Source organism: Pseudophryne corroboree, chromosome 8 (assembly GCF_028390025.1).
Source record: "Pseudophryne corroboree isolate aPseCor3 chromosome 8, aPseCor3.hap2, whole genome shotgun sequence".
Taxonomy (NCBI): Eukaryota; Metazoa; Chordata; class Amphibia; order Anura; family Myobatrachidae; genus Pseudophryne; species Pseudophryne corroboree.
This window is the reverse complement of record NC_086451.1, coordinates 479,036,077-479,055,754: the sequence shown is the minus strand read 5'-3', so window position 1 is coordinate 479,055,754 and position 19,678 is coordinate 479,036,077. Positions and strand designations below refer to the sequence as shown.

Sequence of the window (19,678 nt, the reverse complement as noted above, 5' to 3'; positions counted from 1 at the left end):
ACAAAGGGTCTAACAGGAATCATACAGCAGTGTTTGGTACCCATCGGAAGAGTATTTAATTAGCAATATTCCGGTGTTGGTTTGGAGCGTATTAATCGCTCGTGCGAATAGTTATGGACATAAGAAGTTTATGTCCATTTCTATTAATTACACATACTCAGGTATGCGGCGGGAAACCCAGTTTCCCACCCACCTGAGCTGTTGGAAATCGTCACAGCCCACCTGTATGAATCACCCTATGACCTTTTGTTATGATACAGGGCCGAATTCCTTCGGCCAATGGACAATGGGATTGTAGGACCAGGAGATTGCATTGTGTGTGGGGCATAAATAGGCAGGCCGACCACATCCAGCTCTCACTCTCTCATCAACGGTTATCTGCTGATAGCCGGGAGCTGGATATCGAGGCGCAGGCGATCATACCCTTTGTGCGTAAGTTTCTCTCCGTTATCATTGTCTTTCTGTGAGCCAATTTCTCTCATCTCATCTCTCTCTCTCTCTCTCTCTCTCTCTCTCTCTCTGTTCTGTTCTCTCATATCTCCCCTAGACTAGGCTAGTATTGTATTGTATTAGATAGTATTGTATTGTATTGTATTGCATTTAGGTCAGTGTAGTATTGTCTTTTTGTATTTATTGTTTAGTTCTGTGGTTAGGAAGTCTCTGTTATATTGTAGTGTATCATTTGTACTGTTATCCCCTTTTACAAGTATATTAGATATAATACAGTTAATAGGCCTTGGAACCTAAACCAGTATCTGTGTATTTTCTATAGTGTTAAGTGTTCACTTGAGCGTCGGTGACGCTCAAGCAGCTGTGTAGTTAGTCAGGTTACACAAGGTTGCACTTACACCCTGTACTCACATTAAGGTATTCAGTGTATTTCATTGGTATAAGGTTTTATCATAAAGGTATAGCGTTGTGAGCGTCTGCATCGCTGGTGACCTCCTCGTGGTCTCGAGCGTAAGCTACGCCATAGCGAATCATTACCCTAGACATAACCAATAACGTGTCCTGTGATCGCTGGGCCGTGAGCGAACGTGACGCTTGAGCGTCTCGCCTACGGCTGAGCGATCGCTACGCAGATAGCGTACCATTACGGTACTTCTTAAGTAAACAGCGTACAGTGTTCTTAGCTTCATAAAGGGTTGTTTATACGACAAAGGAATTTAGCACTGTCAGACGGCTTTGAGGTACCGCACAGCGGCCGCGCTGTGCGCCATGCTCCCACACACACACAGGCACCGTAGGGTGCAGGGCGCGAGGATATAAATCCTCAATAGAGACTGGCAAACGATTATATAAGTGCCTAGGCACTATATCTAACCCCCGCAAGTATAAATATATTAAAGAAATAGCGGGGCTGAAGCGCGCCATTAAGGGGGGGCGGGGCTTACCCCTCACATCTCATTTCAGCGCCATTTTCTCCTCACAGAGACGCTGGTCCTTCCAAAACACTGCTGTACAGATCAGAGTAAAAAACAAGGGGGGGGGGGGGGGCACAGTTGATTGGTGCAATACTATATAATGAGCGCTGTGGTAATGAGCTGGTAAACTCCTTCTGTGTTTCCCTGACAGAATGCACTGGGGTCTATCCCTTATAGCCAGTGTAATGTCAGTGGGTGTTTAGTACACGTGTGTCGGCATGTCTGAGGCTGAGTGCTTTGCAACAAACGGCTGTGGGAATGTCTCTGTCGGCACCGCCGACTCCTGATGGTACCTGGTACATGTAAATAAGTGTCAACATGTCAGTAGATGTATGTTTTTTTCCCAAGAGAAAACTATATGGGAGACACAGACGTATGTGGGTGACCCTGTCGGCACCAACAAATCTGACTGGGTAAAAATTGACATGATAATGTGATGCATATCAGAAAGGGCTATACCTGTATGTATATATATGTATAGTACGGTTGCATAGATCTGTGGCTCGAACTCAGACGTAGTAATATTTATGGAGGGTGTCATATTCATAATATATATTTCCCTCAGTCCTCCCTGATATCGACACGAATAGTGTTTCTTTTGTCGACCATAATGTTTCCTGATTAGATCCACAACATCGGCATTCAGTACATGTTTCATACACATTAAGAACGTATTAACGTCACTAGGGACTCTGCTGTTCCTGACAAAAGGATATATATATATATATATATATATATAGAACATGTGTACTCCTGCACTCGCATCAAAAATAACAACAGTGGGGTGCTCCTAGTGGGGTACTCCAAGTACTGGTAGGCCCACAATATTCAAGCAAGAGTCCAAAGATTTGGAGGTGCACTCATCCAGTAAGTGATTCACAGCAGCTTTTCATAATTCACATAAATTTTATTGATAGAAATTCGGCTTATTCAGTCGACGTTTCGATCCTCAGTGTCGGGATCTTTTTCAAGACAAGCTTCAGATATGATTAATGCTCACAAGGCATCATATACTGATTTCTACAACACAATAAACAATACATACATAAACTCACAATACTTTACAAACATTACAAAAACTCAAAACAAAAACAAAAAAGCATATAGTGTTGAACCACCGCGTCATTCAAGTTCACTATGCACCAAGTGAGAGGCAAATGGGACCCCAGAAATTAAGTGGGTGAATACCCTCGCCCCACATGCACGTCATCCGTAGTTAAGGTGAGATATAGAAAACACTAGGGGCCTAATGTGTGAAAAATGATTCAAACAAACTTACTCTGCTTAATCAATATATCCAGTTCGGACAATACCGTGGCTGCACGGCTGATGAAGCCATATGCACAATGGTTTCTAAAAAAATGCATCCATATCAGTATCAAAACAAACTGAAAACAGGCACAACTGGTCTCCACCCCTGTTGTGCTAGTGCGAATAGTAATACTCACACATGTGGATAACAAGCTCATGTAGACAACTTAGACACCTCCATAGATCACTACAAAACATATATGGAATATGTAATCAGACTTTTAGTAAGTTACAAACTCACTTGACAAGCGTCCGGCCGGAGAGGGAGATCTGTGGATGAATGTGGTGTGAATTAGCAAGTCCCTACATTAAGGACAATCAGGATTGACCAATCACTACAGCCATGAAAGCATTTATGGGTGCAGGATATCAGGCATGTAACCCTAGACAAAGGCATCCGTGCTGAAACGCGTTAAAAAAAAAAAAAGGGACTTGCTAATTCACACCACATTCATCCACAGATCTCCCTCTCCGGCCGGAGAAGGGAACGCAGCAGAATTCACCACAGAAAGAGCGCTCACGTGACATCGCACGTGACGCACGAAACCGGAAGTGCTAGACGGGACCCGTGGACGAAGGAGACCGGCGGCTGCTGGAGCAGCGCGCGGACCAAAGGAGACAGAGGACACTGAGGAAGAGGACTGATAGCCTGAGGTGGGGAAGGAAGAGACGCGGTCACCGGCGGCAGGCAGAGACCTGCCCCCGGCGGTAAGTGTGAGACACACAGCCCACGACCCCACACCTCAGTGCTGCACATGAGAGGGACTGACAGGCGGGACGCCGCACTAGTCATACCTCCAAATACCTAAACAAGACACAGCTTCAGAGGGAACATAGGCACCCACCACTCCTATGGTAAAGGTGACAGGCAGGGTACACCTGACATTTACCTGAGCTGGGGTTCATTTTGGTATACCATTAGGAAGGTATATCTTGCAAAGGGTAGTCTGCAGGACACACCTGACAGTGGTGAAAAAACGATAGTAAGGAACCATTAACTTATTACAAGGAGGTTGCTGATAGAAGGGCAGCCTACAAACTATATCCGAACACTCTATACTTAATAAAGTGAATTATTAGAAACTATCATTAGATTGATCATTGCCTCCAATCCACATTCACACATAAACAGATTGACATATCCATATACCTATAGATGTAATCCATCCCGCAACACCTTCTTTCCCATCTCTCAATTTCCACTCATGAGCGCGCTGACCATTCCATGTTATAAAGTCTACCTTCTTGCCCTATGTTCCCTCACAACGGTTGGTGACGCATTATTGTAGGATGCAGTCATTTCGACCGAATGGATGCGGATTCCTCTTTCTTTGCAGGTAGAGGAAGGTAAAACAGCTAAGAGGTCAGCAGCCTATTCAAGTTCACAGGAGCAGAAATCGTCCTCTCTTTTCTGCTACATCCACCGCATGACGCTGGGTCTATCTTGCGGGAGCCCACACCGGTGGGACCACGTATAATACTCTTCAGTCAGTCCTGGAACGGACATGGACCAGTGAGTTTTAAGAATAGAGTCCCAAAGGGGACATACTGGAGTTTTCCGGATGTTTCCCCTCACCGATTTTTCAAATCGACCTGACCGATTCTCCTCCGGACAGGGAGGTGGTATGCGACGCAATACAAGTGTTGTGTCAGGATCAGGTCATTGTCCTGCTGTCCCGGTCACACAAAAAAAAAAGAGGCTGTTATTCAAGCTTTTTCGTGCTCCCGAGGCCGGACGGCTCGGTCAGACCAATCCTATATCTGAAATCCCAAAATTCCTACTTAAAGAAGTTAAAATCCATGATGGAATCTCTCATGGCAGGGATCTCCAATCTGAAAAAGGAGAAAGGAGGTCTAATTACGGTTTCTTCCGCATCAGGCTTACCTGAGGTTTGCAATTCAGGATTGTCGTTACCAATTCACCAGAGTGATGGCGGTATGATGGTTTTCCTTCGATAGTAAGGAGTCATAATTATTCTGTACTGGGTCGCTCTCCTGATTACGGAGAGATCAAGAAACCAAGTGGTGCAAAACGTTGCATTCTCCCTGACAGTTCTTCAACAACATGGTTGGCTCCTGAACTTGCCAGAATCACTGTTGGTCACAATGACGCGGTTGTCGGCTTGGGCAATAATATTAGATACAAAACTGATGAGAGTTTGTTTGCTTCCAGTAGAAAAGGCTCTGAGGATCCAGAGTCTGGTCAGTCCTGCAACAGTGTCAATCCAGCAATACATTCAGTTGATGAAAAAGATGGTTGCGGCCTACGAGGCCATTCAGTGGGCAGGTTACATGCCAGGGTGTTTTTAGCGGGACCTGTTGGACAAGTGGTCCGGTTCCCACTTGGGATAATCATGGTTTCAAGACTGGAATCTCACTCCTGTGGTAGCGGCGCAGTTCTCATAAGCGCGGGTTCAGGTTACAGGACTGGATCCTAGTGACCACGGATGCATGCCTCCGAGGCGGAGGAGCTGTCACACAGGAGAAAAACTTCCAAGGAAGATGGTCAAGTTAGGATACTTGTCACCACATTAACGGTCTAGAGTTAAGGGCCGTTTATAACGGTTTTCTACAAACAAAAACCGGAGCAGAAAAGGCAGAAGCCAGAAAGATTTTCTGCTGGGCGACTAAAACAAATACGCGCTCTGTCAGCGATGTTCGTTCCAAGAGTGGACAACTGGGAAGCAGACTTCCTCGGCAGACACGTTCTCCATCCAGGAGAGTGTAGTCTTCATCAAGAGGTTTTCACAGAAGTGACAAGTCGTTGGGGAATTCCTCAAATAGACAAGATGGTGTCTCGCTTAAACAAGAAACTTCAGAGATATATTCCAGGTCGAGGGACCCTCAAGCAATAGCGGTGGACGCCCTAGTGACACCGTGGGTGTTTCAGTCGGTCTATGTGTTCCCTCCACTTCCACTCCTTCCAAAAATGCTACAGATCATGTGAAGAACAAAGGTTCAGGTGATCCTCATTGTTCCAGACTGGTCAAGGAGGACCTGGTATCCGGATCTTCAGGAATTACCTCTTCCTCTATGAGAGGATCTGTTACAGCAGGGGCCGTGCGTGTACCAAGACTTACCGCGGCTTCGTTTGACGGCTTGGAGGTTGAACACCGGATCCTAGCCCGAAAGGGTATTCCCAGTGAAGTCATCCCTATTCTTATTCAGGCTAGAAAAAGAGTAACGTCGAGACATTACCACCGTATTTGGAGAAAGTATGTGTCCTGGTGTGAAGCCAAGAAGGCTCCTATGGAAGAATTCCAGTTGGGTCGTTTTCTCCATTTTTTCTTACAAGATGGTGTGGATGCGGGTCTTAAGTTGGGCTCGATTAAGGTTCTGTTTTCAGCCTTATCGGTTATCTTCCAAAAACAATTGGCCTCCTTTCCAGAAGTTCAAACTTTCGTTAAAGGAGTGTTACACATCCAACCTCCCTTTGTGCCCCCTGTGGCTCCATAGGATCTCAACGTGGTGTTGCACTTCCTGCAATCTCATTGGTTTGAACCTTTACATAAGGTTGAGTTGAAATTCCTCACTTGGAAAGTGGTCATGCTGTTAGCCTTGGCATCCGCAAGGCGGGTGTCTGATTTAGCGGCTTTGTCTCACAAAAGCCCCTATTTAATCTTCCATGAGGATAGAGCGGAGTTGAGAATCCGTCAGCAATTTCTTCCAAAAGTGGTGTCATCGTTTCACATGAACCAACCTATTGTGGTGCCTGTGGCTACTGACGCCTTGGCGAAATCGAAATCTCTCGATGTGGTCAGAGCTTTGGTAATTTATGTCGCCAGAGCGGCTCAGATTAGGAAAATGGAGGATCTGTTTGTCCTGTATGCGGCCAACAAGGTTGGCGCTCCTGCTTCCAAGCAGACTATTGCTCGCTGGATCTGTAACACGATTCAGCAGGCTCATTCTACGGCTGGATTGCCGTTACCGAAATCGGTGAAGGTCCATTATACCAGAAAGGTGGGCGCATCCTGGGCGGCTGCCGAGGGGTCTCGGCTTTACAGCTTTGCCGAGCAGCTACTTGGTCGGGTTCAAACACTTTTGCAAAGTTTTACAAGTTTGATACCCTGGCTGAGGAGGACCTCCTGTTGGGTCAATCGGTGCTGCAGAGTCATCCGCTCTCTCCCGCCCGTTCTAGAGCTTTGGTATAAACCCCATGGTTCTTGAAGCATCCCCAGCATCCTCTAGGACGTATGAGAAAATAGGATTTTAATACCTACCGGTAAATCCTTTTCTCTTAGTCCGTAGGGGATGCTGGGCGCCCGTCCCAGTGCGGACTGTATCTGCAGTTATTAGTTGTGGTTACACACAGGTTGTGTTTCGGTTTCTGTCAGCATATTGCTGCATATTCTTCATGCCGTTGTCTGGTGTTCTATGGAATGCCACGTTCTGCGGCATGCTTGAGGTGTGAGCTGGTAAGATGCTCACCGTGATTTAAAAATACATTCTTTCCTCGAAATGTCCGTCTCCCTGGGCACAGTTCCTTAAACTGGAGTCTGGAGGAGGGGCATAGAGGGAGGAGCCAGGTCACACCCATTCAAAGTCTAGAGTGCCCATGTCTCCTGCGGATCCCGTCTATACCCCATGGTTCTTGAAGCGTCCCCAGCATCCTCTACGGACTAAGAGAAAAGGATTTACCGGTAGGTATTAAAATCCTATTATCTCTGATGCTGGTACAAAGGCCCTCATTCCGAGTTGTTCGCTCGCTAGCTGATTTTAGCAGCATTACACACGCTAGGCCGCCGCCCTCTGGGAGTGTATCTTCGCTTAGCAGAACGAAAGATTAGCAGAATTGCGAATAAATAATTCTTAGCAGTTTCTGAGTAGCTCGAGACTTACTCCTACACTGCGATCAGCTCAGCCCGTTTCGTTCCTGGTTTGACGTCACAAACGCCCTGCATTCGGCCAGCCACTCCCCCGTTTCTCCAGACACTCCCGCGTTTTTTCCTGGCACGCCTGCGTTTTTCCGCACACTCCCAGAAAACGGTCAGTTTCCGCCCAGAAACACCCACTTCCTGTCAATCACACTCCGATCACTTCAACGATGAAAAAATCTTAGTTCGGACGTGAGTAAGTCTACTAAGTTTTGAGCTAAAATACTTAGCGCATGCGCACTGCGTACCATGCGCATGCGCATTTTCGCATTAATCGCTCCGTTGTGAAAATCGGCAACGAGCGAACAACTCTGAATGACCCCTAATGTGCAGGACACATATACAAGCTCAACACTGAGAGGGTATAAATCTGCATCACAGAATTCCATTCTACCAGTGATATACTCAGTGGTATACTCAGCTTGTACAGATTTAGTATGACCTCATACATCTTTGCTGCAGTCACGCCAGACATCCGCTCTTGGCATGTCATGTCGAGTAAGAATCTTCTAACACTGGGCGTTTATTTTTGCCAAAAAATGCGTCTTAATAGCAGCGAGATCGCAATGTTACTAGGACACACGTGGAGACTGTGCTGATTTATGTGATGTGTGTATATCTGTGTGTGACTGAGTCTGTACATGAAGTGCTACAATGTAGCAGCCGCAGCTTTTTTCCAACACAAGTTCTGTTCTGCTCTGTATACATCAGGGAGGCGACCGCAATGTGTGTACCCACGCATGTGCGCAGTTTGATGATTTCGGCATTAGCGGTCAGGCCTGAATGACCCCCTCAGTCACACACAGTATACAACTGTCATATCAAATAGGGCCCTCTTCCCTCATGTGCTTTTCCTTCTCTTATTAAAACCGTCTTCTACTCCATACTCCCTGTGATGGCACCAAATCCCGCAGTTTTCTGCCCCCCGATACTTATGTCAGCGTCCTCTACTGACGCAGCTATGTTTATATACCCTCTACTTGTCTCATATTGTCTTCACCTGTAAGTGCTGTTTTCCTGTTTTGCTTATTTATGGTCTCTGTAATTGGGCGCTGCGGATCCCTTGTGGCGCCATATAAATAAAGGATAATAATAAATTAATCAGCACAGTCTCCTTGTGCGTACAAGTCACTTTGTGTTGCAAGTAAGATGCATTTTCAGCAACAACAAAAAAAGACGCCCAACCTAAGCAGAGCTGCGTGGGACCTGGCTGCTCAATACGCCAGACATCTCGCGCTGTATGGCGTATTGAGGACACATCTGTACATTGAACATGCAATTGGAGTATTGTATATATAAAATATGGGATGGAAGGGGTCTGTTTATAGAACATGGAATTTGAATCTGCACATAGAACATGGGTGAGGTGCCAACTGTAGATAGAACACGGGACTGGAGTCTGTACATAGAACACGGGACTGGAGTCTGCACATAGAACACGGGACTGAAGTCTGCACACAGAACACGGGACTGGAGTCTGCACATAGAACACGGGACTGGAGTCTGCACACAGAATACGGGACTGGAGTCTGCACATAGAACACGGGACTGGAGTCTGCACACAGAATACGGGACTGGAGTCTGTACATAGAACACGGGACTGGAGTCTGCACACAGAACACGGGACTGGAGTCTGCACACAAAACACGGGACTGAAGTCTGCACACAGAACACGGGACTGGAGTCTGCACACAGAACACGGGACTGGAGTCTGCACACAGAACACGGGACTGGAGTCTGCACACAGAACACGGGACTGGAGTCTGCACACAGAACACGGGACTGGAGTCTGCACACAGAACACGGGACTGGAGTCTGCACACAGAACACGGGACTGGAGTCTGCACACAGAATACGGGACTGGAGTCTGCACACAGAACACGGGACTGGAGTCTGCACACAGAACACGGGACTGGAGTCTGCACACAGAACACGGGACTGGAGTCTGCACACAGAACACGGGACTGGAGTCTGCACACAGAACACGGGACTGGAGTCTGCACACAGAACACGGGACTGGAGTCTGCACACAGAACACGGGACTGGAGTCTGCACACAGAACACGGGACTGGAGTCTGCACACAGAACACGGGACTGGGGTCTGCACACAAAACACGGGACTGGGGTCTGCACACAAAACACGGGACTGGAGTCTGCACACAAAACACGGGACTGGGGTCTGCACACAGAACACGGGACTGGAGTCTGCACACAGAACACGGGACTGGAGTCTGCACACAGAACACGGGACTGGGGTCTGCACGCAGAACACGGGACTGGGGTCTGCACGCAGAACACGGGACTGGAGTCTGCACGCGGAACACGAGACTGGAGTCTGCACGCGGAACACGGCATGGGAGTCTGACACCCCTCCCCCACAGCTTGCCTCTGGGATCGCACAGAACTGGATCATTATCACCTGTCATCATCCCATAGTTAGAGGAAGCTCAGACCATCTGTAGGCTTCTGGCACTTGTAGTTCCACGACCCCTGCTGTGGACTACAATACAATATCCCAGCATATTGGGATGTATGAAGTGTCCTCATTGCGTTGTTTTGAAGTAAAAATGGAATTGGATTGAGTACCCCCCCCCCCCCCTCCCTCCCCACAGCTCATCATCCAATACCTAGGGGGCCCATAATCATATCTGCCTAGGGCCACATTGCGTGCAGAGCCATCCCCCTGCATTGCAGGATGCCATTCACATATGAATTATCGCTCTGCAGATTATTCACAAGACCTGCTGGATAGTCACCTGCAGACCCGACGCGTTTATAGGGAGAGTCCCCGGACTGTCAGGCAGGAGACTGACCCCTCTCCCTTTCATCTGATGCAAACGCTGAATGTAAATAATTGAGACGTTGCTGAGCCTCGGCCCTCGCCGGAGATGAGGCACTTTGAGGATTAGTGAAATCGTATTTGTCAAAAACCTGTAAGAATTAGCAGATGAATGGCGCACGGATGAGCGGAGCGTTTACCAAACCACATATGACACTTCAAAGATTAATAGTACATACAACGTGAGGCTCCGTGAGTCATGTTGTGTTACATGCAGCCATGCACAGAATAGGCAAACGGGTTCTGTATTCTGTCTCTGCAACACGTCACATACACCACTGGCCGAGGCCATTTCTTCAGATCAAACCGTATTCAGCCTGTCAACAATCAGGAACTAGTGATATCTTTGAGGCATGAGGCACTCTGTTCCTCAGTGATGACAGTCGTTCCTAGGGCCTGATTTTTATTCGCATGCAGCAACGTCTATTGGCGGGTGCCCGTCTGCACGTTTATGCAAATGCTGCTACAAGCTCCTCCCCTTGCGTACATCTGTGCGGCTGTCCCTTTCCTGCCACCTACCTGATACCCTCTGTCGCCAGCACAACAGCACCTTTGTGCGTTCACTGTGTAGCGCGTGCGCCGTAGGGGTTTTCAGATTTGCGCATGCAGAGTTGCAAGCTATTGCCCGGCTACGTGAACATCAGGATTGCGTGCAAATTGCGGGCGGCTCAGAATCGGAACTGATAGAGTGCTCTCCATTCAGCCTTTCAAAGAATCCGTCTTCATAGTAATGGATGTGCAATATTTACATTGTAGAATATAGGGCTCATGTAATACAGCTGCTGTAGCTATTGCGTGACAGAATGCGCAGTATGCTGCTTGGCAAATCCTCTCTTTGTGATGTGACTGCGATCTGCTGCGCCGTTCCAGTAATGTCAGACCGGCGTGCGCAGAACGCCATTGCATTGTGCGTCTTACTGTATATCTGTTAGTCAGGACCTGTGGATTATCTTCAGCGCAATACACCAGGCGCGGTATGTAAGACGTGGATTACAGCCGCAGCATTGATGTCACGCAGCTGTTACCCGGGGAAAGCGATTACAGGGCCGGTCTGAGAAAGTGCGCAGCACAGCTCTATCCGGGGGACTGAGGGGCGTCTGTAACACGGGCAATCTTTGTGTCTTGCAGCAACAATTCAGAAGCGCTTGAAGAAAGAGAAAAAGGCCAAGAGAAAATTACAGGAGGCCTTGGAGTTTGAGTCGAAGCGACGGGAACAAGTAGAGCAGGCACTTAAACAAGCCACGACAGGAGAGGGTCTCCGGATGTTAAACGGTAAGGGGGCTGGCAACAGGGGGGCGGCGCGGAATGCTGTACGCCGCTGCACACACAAATCTAAACCGCAGTCGTGCTCTGGCAAATAGCTGGCTGCAAAAATACTGATGTATGGAAATGAAACCTACTGCCAATTATAACATATCACAGGGGGAGCGGGTGTATCAAAATACCCCAGGGTGCAAATCCCGGGGATTCACAAGAGCACAGTGTATGAAAGGCACACTGTATACTGTAACGTACAGTACAGATGGAGCCCTCTTCATCTTTCCCTTTAATAGAAATGGAGGAGGGGGGGTTGCTCAGGTTCTGGTGGGATGTTATGTCCTGACGAATGGAGTCAAGTTTGGATGTGAAGTAGGTGGTAAAGTCAAGAGCAGAAAGCGAAGAGGGGAGTTGGGGCAGGGGTGGGCAGAGGAGCGAGTTGACAGTGGCAAAGAGGCGCCTGGGGTTTGAGGATTGGAAGGAGATGAGGTTTTTGAAGTAAGATTGTTTTGAGAGGGTAAGGGCAGCAAAGTAGGATGAGAGCATAAGTTTGTAGTGGAGGAAGTCTGTCTTATTACGTGATTTCCTCCACTGTCGCTCGGCAGTACGTGAGCATTTTTGCAGATATCTGGTGCATTTGGTGTGCCAGGGTTGAGGTGTCGATCTGCGAGGGTGAATAGTGGTTGGTGGGGCGCAGAGGTAAGGGGTGCATTGTATAGGGAAGTGGCTTGTTCAGGGCAGGGAAGAGAGAGAATAGGAGAGAGAAGGGAGTCACACAGGGAGGAAAGGGAAGTGGTGTCGATAGCCTGAATGTTACGATTAGTGATGGTAGTCTTAGGTGGTAGAGATGGAGAAGCAGATACAGTAGAGAGAGGATAAAAGTGAGCAGGTGATGGTCAGAGAGGGGGAACAGGGAGTTAGAGAAATTAGAAAGATCACAATAGGTGAAAGGCTTGTGCTAGTAATCCATGGTGCACCTAGGTGCAGCAGAGAACCAAGATGACTGTGGCTCCTTCTATATATGTGGAATTTTTATTTCCATTTATTTAGCGCAGTCTTTGAACTGACAGAAGCTATTGGCTACTTGGGACATTATTGCTCTTCTGGAAGCTGTGTGAGCCATTGGGGGGCTATGTAGCAGGGTTTATTGTATCCAGTGTTTTGCAGTCGATATTACGCTAATTGCTGGCGGAATGCGCGTCTGCTCAGGTACAAGTAACGGTTCCTTGCTGTCTTTCAGATGCCTGTATCCCTGAGATGGAGACAGAACACAACGGTTCCCAACATGACAGCCCCCCCATGCAAGGTAATGTATCGCAGCCCCCCCTGATCCGTCCTGTCCCATAAGAATGTCTGACAGAGTCTCCTGTCCTAGCGCGGGATTATAGGCGCTCTGCCTTAAACCCTCTGGAATTGAACTTGTCATATTCTCTTTTATTGTCCGGTGTTCTCTGCAGAAAGCGGCTGGACATAAAACACAGTAATTTACTGATTTATAGACTCCTGTTCCGCCTGATCCAGCTGGGTCATATCTGATCATTCCTTGTCAGTTCTCCTGCTCCTCATTCTCTTCCTCTGACCTTTTACATAGAAAGGGGATTTGTGAGTGAAAGTGGACGGGGGACTGAAATGTGTGAATCTAGACAAGTCCTTGGTTAATTACACCCTGGGGCATCGGTACTGCTCACACTGTATATTCCAGCTTCTCTCTACATATCCTTTTATTTTCTTCAGTAGAATTTAAATAAATTGTATTTTATAAATATATATATATATATATATATTTGCATTGCAATAAAACGGCGACTTGAATGCATGTAAGTAAGAATGACACGCCGTATTGTATTACATGACGACTGTGATGAAGTATGTGTGTGGTATCTTGTTATACCCACGTGCAAGGACGTTAATGGTAACCAGTGGACGGTGTTGTGTGCGGAGCAGGCGTTGCTGAGCGACTCTGTGTAATGCCACTTACAGTGTGACAGCGGAGGCCTCACGGGTGCCACCTGCCCACTGTAATCTCTGTGCCGTTGGCTCAGCGCCCGCCAGCCCCGGTACACCGCCATCCGCCCAGCTCCGCTTTGCATGTAATAAATATTGGGCATTGGTGAAAGCACCTTCAAATCAATGATTTTTGCAAAATACATTCAGGCACGAATGAACGTCCACCTATTTTTTTTTTTTTTTTTGCTGGTAAAAACAAATCAAATTAGCGCAGCTTACAAATGCACCGATCAGAAGGGAAAAAAACAACGTCTAAACTGAACAGCAGCAGCCATTAGCCAAGAACGTAATATTTTCTCTTTACTGCTCCCTGCCATTTAGTTATTATCCTATTGGAAATCTAATTATAATCCTTTTACTCCCCAGTCAAACTTCACAGTTTTTGCAAGCTTAGCACTGACAAGTGATTTCATTACATTTGATTGCTTGCGCCCGGATTGACTTCACTTCTCCCGGAGACCTAAAAGCCTGTTCAGTTTCTCAGATTCCCAGTTTGCACATTACTGAAACAGCTCCTTTAATTAATTAGTATGAACAGCAGTAACGTGAACTGCTGAACAGAAAATAACATGCTTTTACGGGCGCAGAGAGACCGTCTCTTTCTTTCTGCATGTTTATTCCTTGGCTAAGTTTTGGCGTTATTTTATTGGGGGAAGCTGTTTGCTCAATCTGTACCCATTATAAAGCGTAAAAACAAGTAATCATTGGAGAGATTAAATGGATACTGTGGTAAGGAGACAACGTCCGGCACGTTTCCTCCTAGAGGTGACAGAAGACGAGGTGTGGGGTTTCCGTAGCGAGTCGAACCCCGGAGAGACACGTTGAAGGACAAGATGACCCCAGAGTCTGTGAATAAGAACTTGGAGTCACAGGATTATTATAACTGTGCACTAATCTGTTGTAGATATTACGGGATGACTGTATATCTGTCGCACAAAGGCCCTCTTTCCGAGTTGATCGCACGCTGCAACTTTTTGCTACTCGTGCGATCAACTTGACGCCGCCTATGGGGGAGTGTATTTCTGCATAGCGGGGCTGCAATCGCTTGTGCAGCCCTGCTATGCTAAAAAAGTTTCCTGCAAAACAAGACCAGGGTTCAGACTTATTTACCCTGTGCGACGGATCCAGCGACGAAGGTCCCGGAATTGACGTCAGACATCCGCCCTCCAAATGCCTGGACACACCTGCGTTGACAGTTGACGCGTGCAGTTCCAACCCGTACGCACCGCTGCGACAAACTGCAGCGTGCGAACGGGTTGGAATGACCCCTCCAAGTGTATTCTATAAAATAGCTACTAGTTCTATCATGGTGGGCAGTCAGAGAGCCATTGTTTTTGTCTCTGAGCCATAATCCCCTTATCTGCTCCAACCCGCTCCTGTCGCTGCTCACACACCGATTGCACTTACAGTACATGGATTTGGTTCATGTTCGTCCAAGCTGGCCCAAGTGAACTAAATATAGAGGCGAATGACGGAAGCAGACCACCAACGGGGCAGATTATACGTATTTCCCGGCTGGCTGTAAAATGTTGTCAGCAAGGTTCAGGATTTCTCAGTCGTACGTTAGGACTATTTGAATCATTTCCCGCTGATCGCTAGTTACAGGGGCAGACGGCGCATTTAGATATTTTAATGCAGGAACGGAATTGCTAAATTCTAGCATCCAGAATACAGGTTGCTCTATGAAATAGTGTCCTGCACTGTCAGGGTTGGTAATATATAGACACTATATCAGGGGTAGGCACACTGTGGTGCTCCATCTGCTGCTGAACTACACATACCAGCATGCCCTAGCAGCAAAAGTGTAACAGTTTGAATGCCTTCAGTCTTTAATATGTACATTAGCCATATATAGAAGACCCCATTACCAGAGTTTGGCCTGTGTGCGGTAATACTATTGGGGGTTTCCGGTTCAGAATTAAGGGCCCGATTTAGACATGTGCGTTTTTGCAGCGGTCTGCGATCAGATAGCCGCCGCCCATAGAGAGTGAAAATCCACCCCGTGCAAGTGTGCGAATGCATGTGTACGCCGTGCAAAAATTCTTCCAGACAGCGGACATCTGCAAATCCATTCACAACTCTCTCAGCATCGAATGATGTTTCCAGTCTGTGCGTAGCCCAGGATTTACTCCTACAGTGCCATACAAACAGGCTGATTGGGGCCGGAGCTGACGTCACACACCCGCCCTGAAAACGCTTGGGAACGCCTGCGGTCTCCCTGACACTCCCAGAAAACGGCCAGTTACCACCCCCAAACATCCTCTTCCTGTCAGTCACCTTGCGATTTAAATTTTCGCACCACACTGTTGTTGCTTGGCGACACGCCTGCGCATTGCGGTGCATACGCATGAGCAGTCATTTGATAATCATGCGCTGTGCAATTTTGCACAGCTGTGATCAGGACTGAATTAGGCCCTACGTTTATTACGGCAGCACCACTAAGCTATAGCAGCCCCTCATTGCCGGGATTACCAGATCGTCTGTGTGCAGAAAATGCAGACCACCTGCAGGTTTATAGCCCCGTATCCACCATGCTGAATATCAGGAGCGGCTGGGCGTAGACTTCGGGAAACTGGTGTAACGCACCTCACCCCACATCATGATCACAGCGCCAGTGTCTATTCTATACTACATGCTAATGAGAACGGCGAGCGGTGTTACACCTGATGTCAGGGCTGGACTGGCACATCTGCCACTTCTGGCCTATTGGGCCGTTCCAGCCACACAGAGAGTGGGTGCGGCTGAGCAGCGCAGTCTCCCGAGTCCCTGCTAACCCGCCCTCCCATCCGTCCATGGCCAGTATACAGATAGACGGGGGCTATTCTTCAAGGCCAGCCCCCCCCCATACCACCAGAATCGGGGCACGCCCCCGTGAGCCGTAGCCACGCCTCTTTGTCACGTGCGCACACATTGACGTGCTAGGGCTGCTTCACGGCCCCAGTCCGGCCCTGCGTAACATAACACGTAATTAAACCTTTATCACCAGCGCTGTTTTGTGGGGGTCCTCAGGGGCACAAACCCCTTTTTTGATGTAATATTTCATTCTTACAACTAGTTCCAGAAACTGGAAGAAATCCGGAAACTCATTTGTGAAATGAATAAAATAAGCGTCGGCACATTTCTGAGTCGCACGCAATTCTGATATTCGTGAAAATCGTCGATGTTTTTCTCTTGCGCATGTGCCACATAGTGTGCGCACGCAGAGGCGGCCTCAGAAAGGTGTCCATGGGCGGTGACTGGCTACTCAGGCGCAGAGATGTACCGCCATATGAGCGTATTATGGGAACATCTCGGATGTTACGCTGAAGTAGTTGCAGAGTCAGTCGCTTATATCACCATAATCTGGCATAAGGCTGGTGCAAGACTCAGTGGTGCGTCCGATGGTGGTGTGTAAAGTGGCATTGAAAATGTGCGCATGTCTGTCCTTTACTTATGGCCTGCAGCCTCGCCCCCCCCCCCCCCTCAATAAAAACCGCCACCTTAGTGCGCCAGTTGCAGTCTGTGGCTACGCTGTGACTGGCAGTGACTTCCCATTGGAAGTGCTACCTGCCAATCACACACAAGACAGGTAATTCCTCCCTCTGGGACTGCCAGACCGGGCTGCGATAAGCAGAGAGTGTGTTTTCTGTGGGAAGCCACTTCCTGCTTTTCATGCAGCCCAATCTGGCTTCTATGGGCAGCAGCTGATGCGGTCCATAGAAGCCGGTGTTTTGCCGGTTCCGGCGCGTGCCATATCCAGTTCGCAGGTGCTGCCACCTGGCTGTCCAGGGCTCTCAACTCCTCTGTGAGCAAGGGTAGCGGCAGACCCCCTTCAACAAGCAGGTGGCAGGCGTTGCTGGTTATCAGTAGTAGCAGTTTATTTGTAACCATTGTGAGCTGGTTATAGGAAAGCCGACGAGTCCCTGAAATTGGTTTAAAAAAAAAAAAAGTTACGTCTCCGTTCCAAGGTTTACTTCTTCCCTGAGGAGGGGACTGTTATCCCCACTCATAATAACCATCCCACTAAAGAAAATGACTGTAATGGTGTAAAACTACCAGCGGTATAAGGGTATATACTAAATAAACAGGTGGAATAAGTATCTTCTTTTTACTATTTACCCTTTCAGCGCTGGTAGTAATACACCATTTCATTTGCACCTTTTGGGATTACCTACAGTAGCAACTTCTTTTCCATTTTCTACTTTTTAGCTATAAGATTCCCCTTCTCTTTTTTTTTTTTTTTTACCAGAAATTGCGTTGTTTTCTCACTAATTTTAAAAGTAGAAAAATGACTGGTTGGCCGCTCTTTTTCACATGAGTTTGGGTGAAGTCGTCAAATGCCAGCGTCCTTGTATGTAGTTACAAGCACAGGAAATGTTATGCTGACAAATGACATTTACCGTGAGAAATACCCGTCGTACAGTAGATACATGTATTCTGAATGCGCTCTCTGTGGGCCTGATTCACATGCAAAAGCGCAGGCAGCAGCGTATATTGGCGGTTGCCCGTCTGTTACTTTATGTAAATGTCTGCTACAATCTCGTTCCCTTGTCTATGTCAGTGCGGCTGACTGTGCAAGGACTGAGACGCTCACTTTTAGCGCCTGTGCATGCTGTAATACTTGATTAGCGCATCCTTAGTCGCCACCATCGATTGCACCATTGAAACCTGCAGCAGCCGTATGGCAGGTGCTGTGTCACTTTATACCCGCAGCTTCCTATGGCTGCGGCTGTGCGTCTGGGAGCGCAGCCGCTTGCATTTACACACCCCTGACACTCCCATAACACGCCCACTGAACGGCCCATGATTGCGTGCACTACTAGCCACCACCCAGGGTCACGCGTCCCTTTTCCGCCACCTTTCTTTCACTGTCTGCCCGGATCGCAACACCCCCTTGTGCTGCAGCAGATTTCAGCATTTGTCACATAGCATTTACAGATAATCGATCAGCTACTGTATGTAACCATTGGCATTGCGTGCAGATTGCGTCTGGCTCCAAATCGGGGACCTAGATGCGCAATGTGTGTTTAGTTGGTCGGACGCATCTCTGAGCGGTGTATCCGGCTGTGCGCTCGGAATACTAATGCCCGGATAAGTAGATTATGCAATGTTCTGATGACACAAGATCTCTGCGATTTAATTGAGTTAGTGTTTGGAAACATGTTTAAAACTGCATCTACATCTTATTCACATAATGGATTCGATTGTAGGTCTATTTGTACAGCGCTCCTGAGAGATGCCGCACTAAAGAGCTTGTTCTGCTCGTCAGCATCTCCGAGCCCCACTGCTGGTGAATTATTGAGTACAGGTTTTGTGAATCCAGCTTACAATGGCATTAGCATGATGTCTTTGCAGTCAGGCCCATTTATATGCATCACTTTCAGCTGGCGGCTTCGTTAGCATGTCTGTGTCTGCAGGTGCGTTCTGTGGACCCCATAGTGCTAGGCTGCACACTCTCATTCTGGGCTCAGACATTAGTTATTCCTTATTAAAAGAAATAAGAATTAGTGGCCCCAACCCTTGTAATAACATTGATGGACGACCAATATGTACACAAATTAATTTTGACATCCAAATTAATGGCTGGAAATTTCCCTGTAATGCGAGAGTAACGCCTTAGACACATTTACAGTATTTAAAGACATTGCGCAATCTCTACGTAACTCCAACGCACTGAAACGCCACAGCACAACACGTGAATAGTGGACAAATAACATTAATAGCAGAAGATAATTGCACCAGGATTCACAGGAGAGTTTTCCACCTCCACAATGACGAGACTCTGTGCAGCTTAAACCATCCGACATTTGCGCAGATCTATAAAACATTGTAAAATAAATACAAATAGTATAACGTCATAGTAACGTAGTAACTAAGGTTGAAAAAAGACGAGTTCAACCTATTTGTGGTCTGCTATGCAGTCTTATTAAAGGACTAGTTATTTTTATGTTAGGACTAGTTATATTAACTATAATGTGTGCCTACGC

The 19,678-nt window shown here is 47.5% G+C and overlaps 1 protein-coding gene across 6 annotated transcripts in view; it reads left to right on the top strand.

Moving 5' to 3' along the window:
• Positions 1-19,678, top strand: part of DACH2 (dachshund family transcription factor 2) — a 731,638-nt gene that overhangs the window by 672,810 nt on the left and 39,150 nt on the right. For all 6 annotated transcript variants that reach the window (XM_063938387.1, XM_063938386.1, XM_063938385.1 and 3 more), the window contains 2 exons: positions 11,577-11,720; positions 12,946-13,011. In XM_063938387.1, the coding sequence (XP_063794457.1) occupies positions 11,577-11,720; positions 12,946-13,011 (210 nt within the window). The remainder of the gene's footprint in view (positions 1-11,576; positions 11,721-12,945; positions 13,012-19,678) is intronic.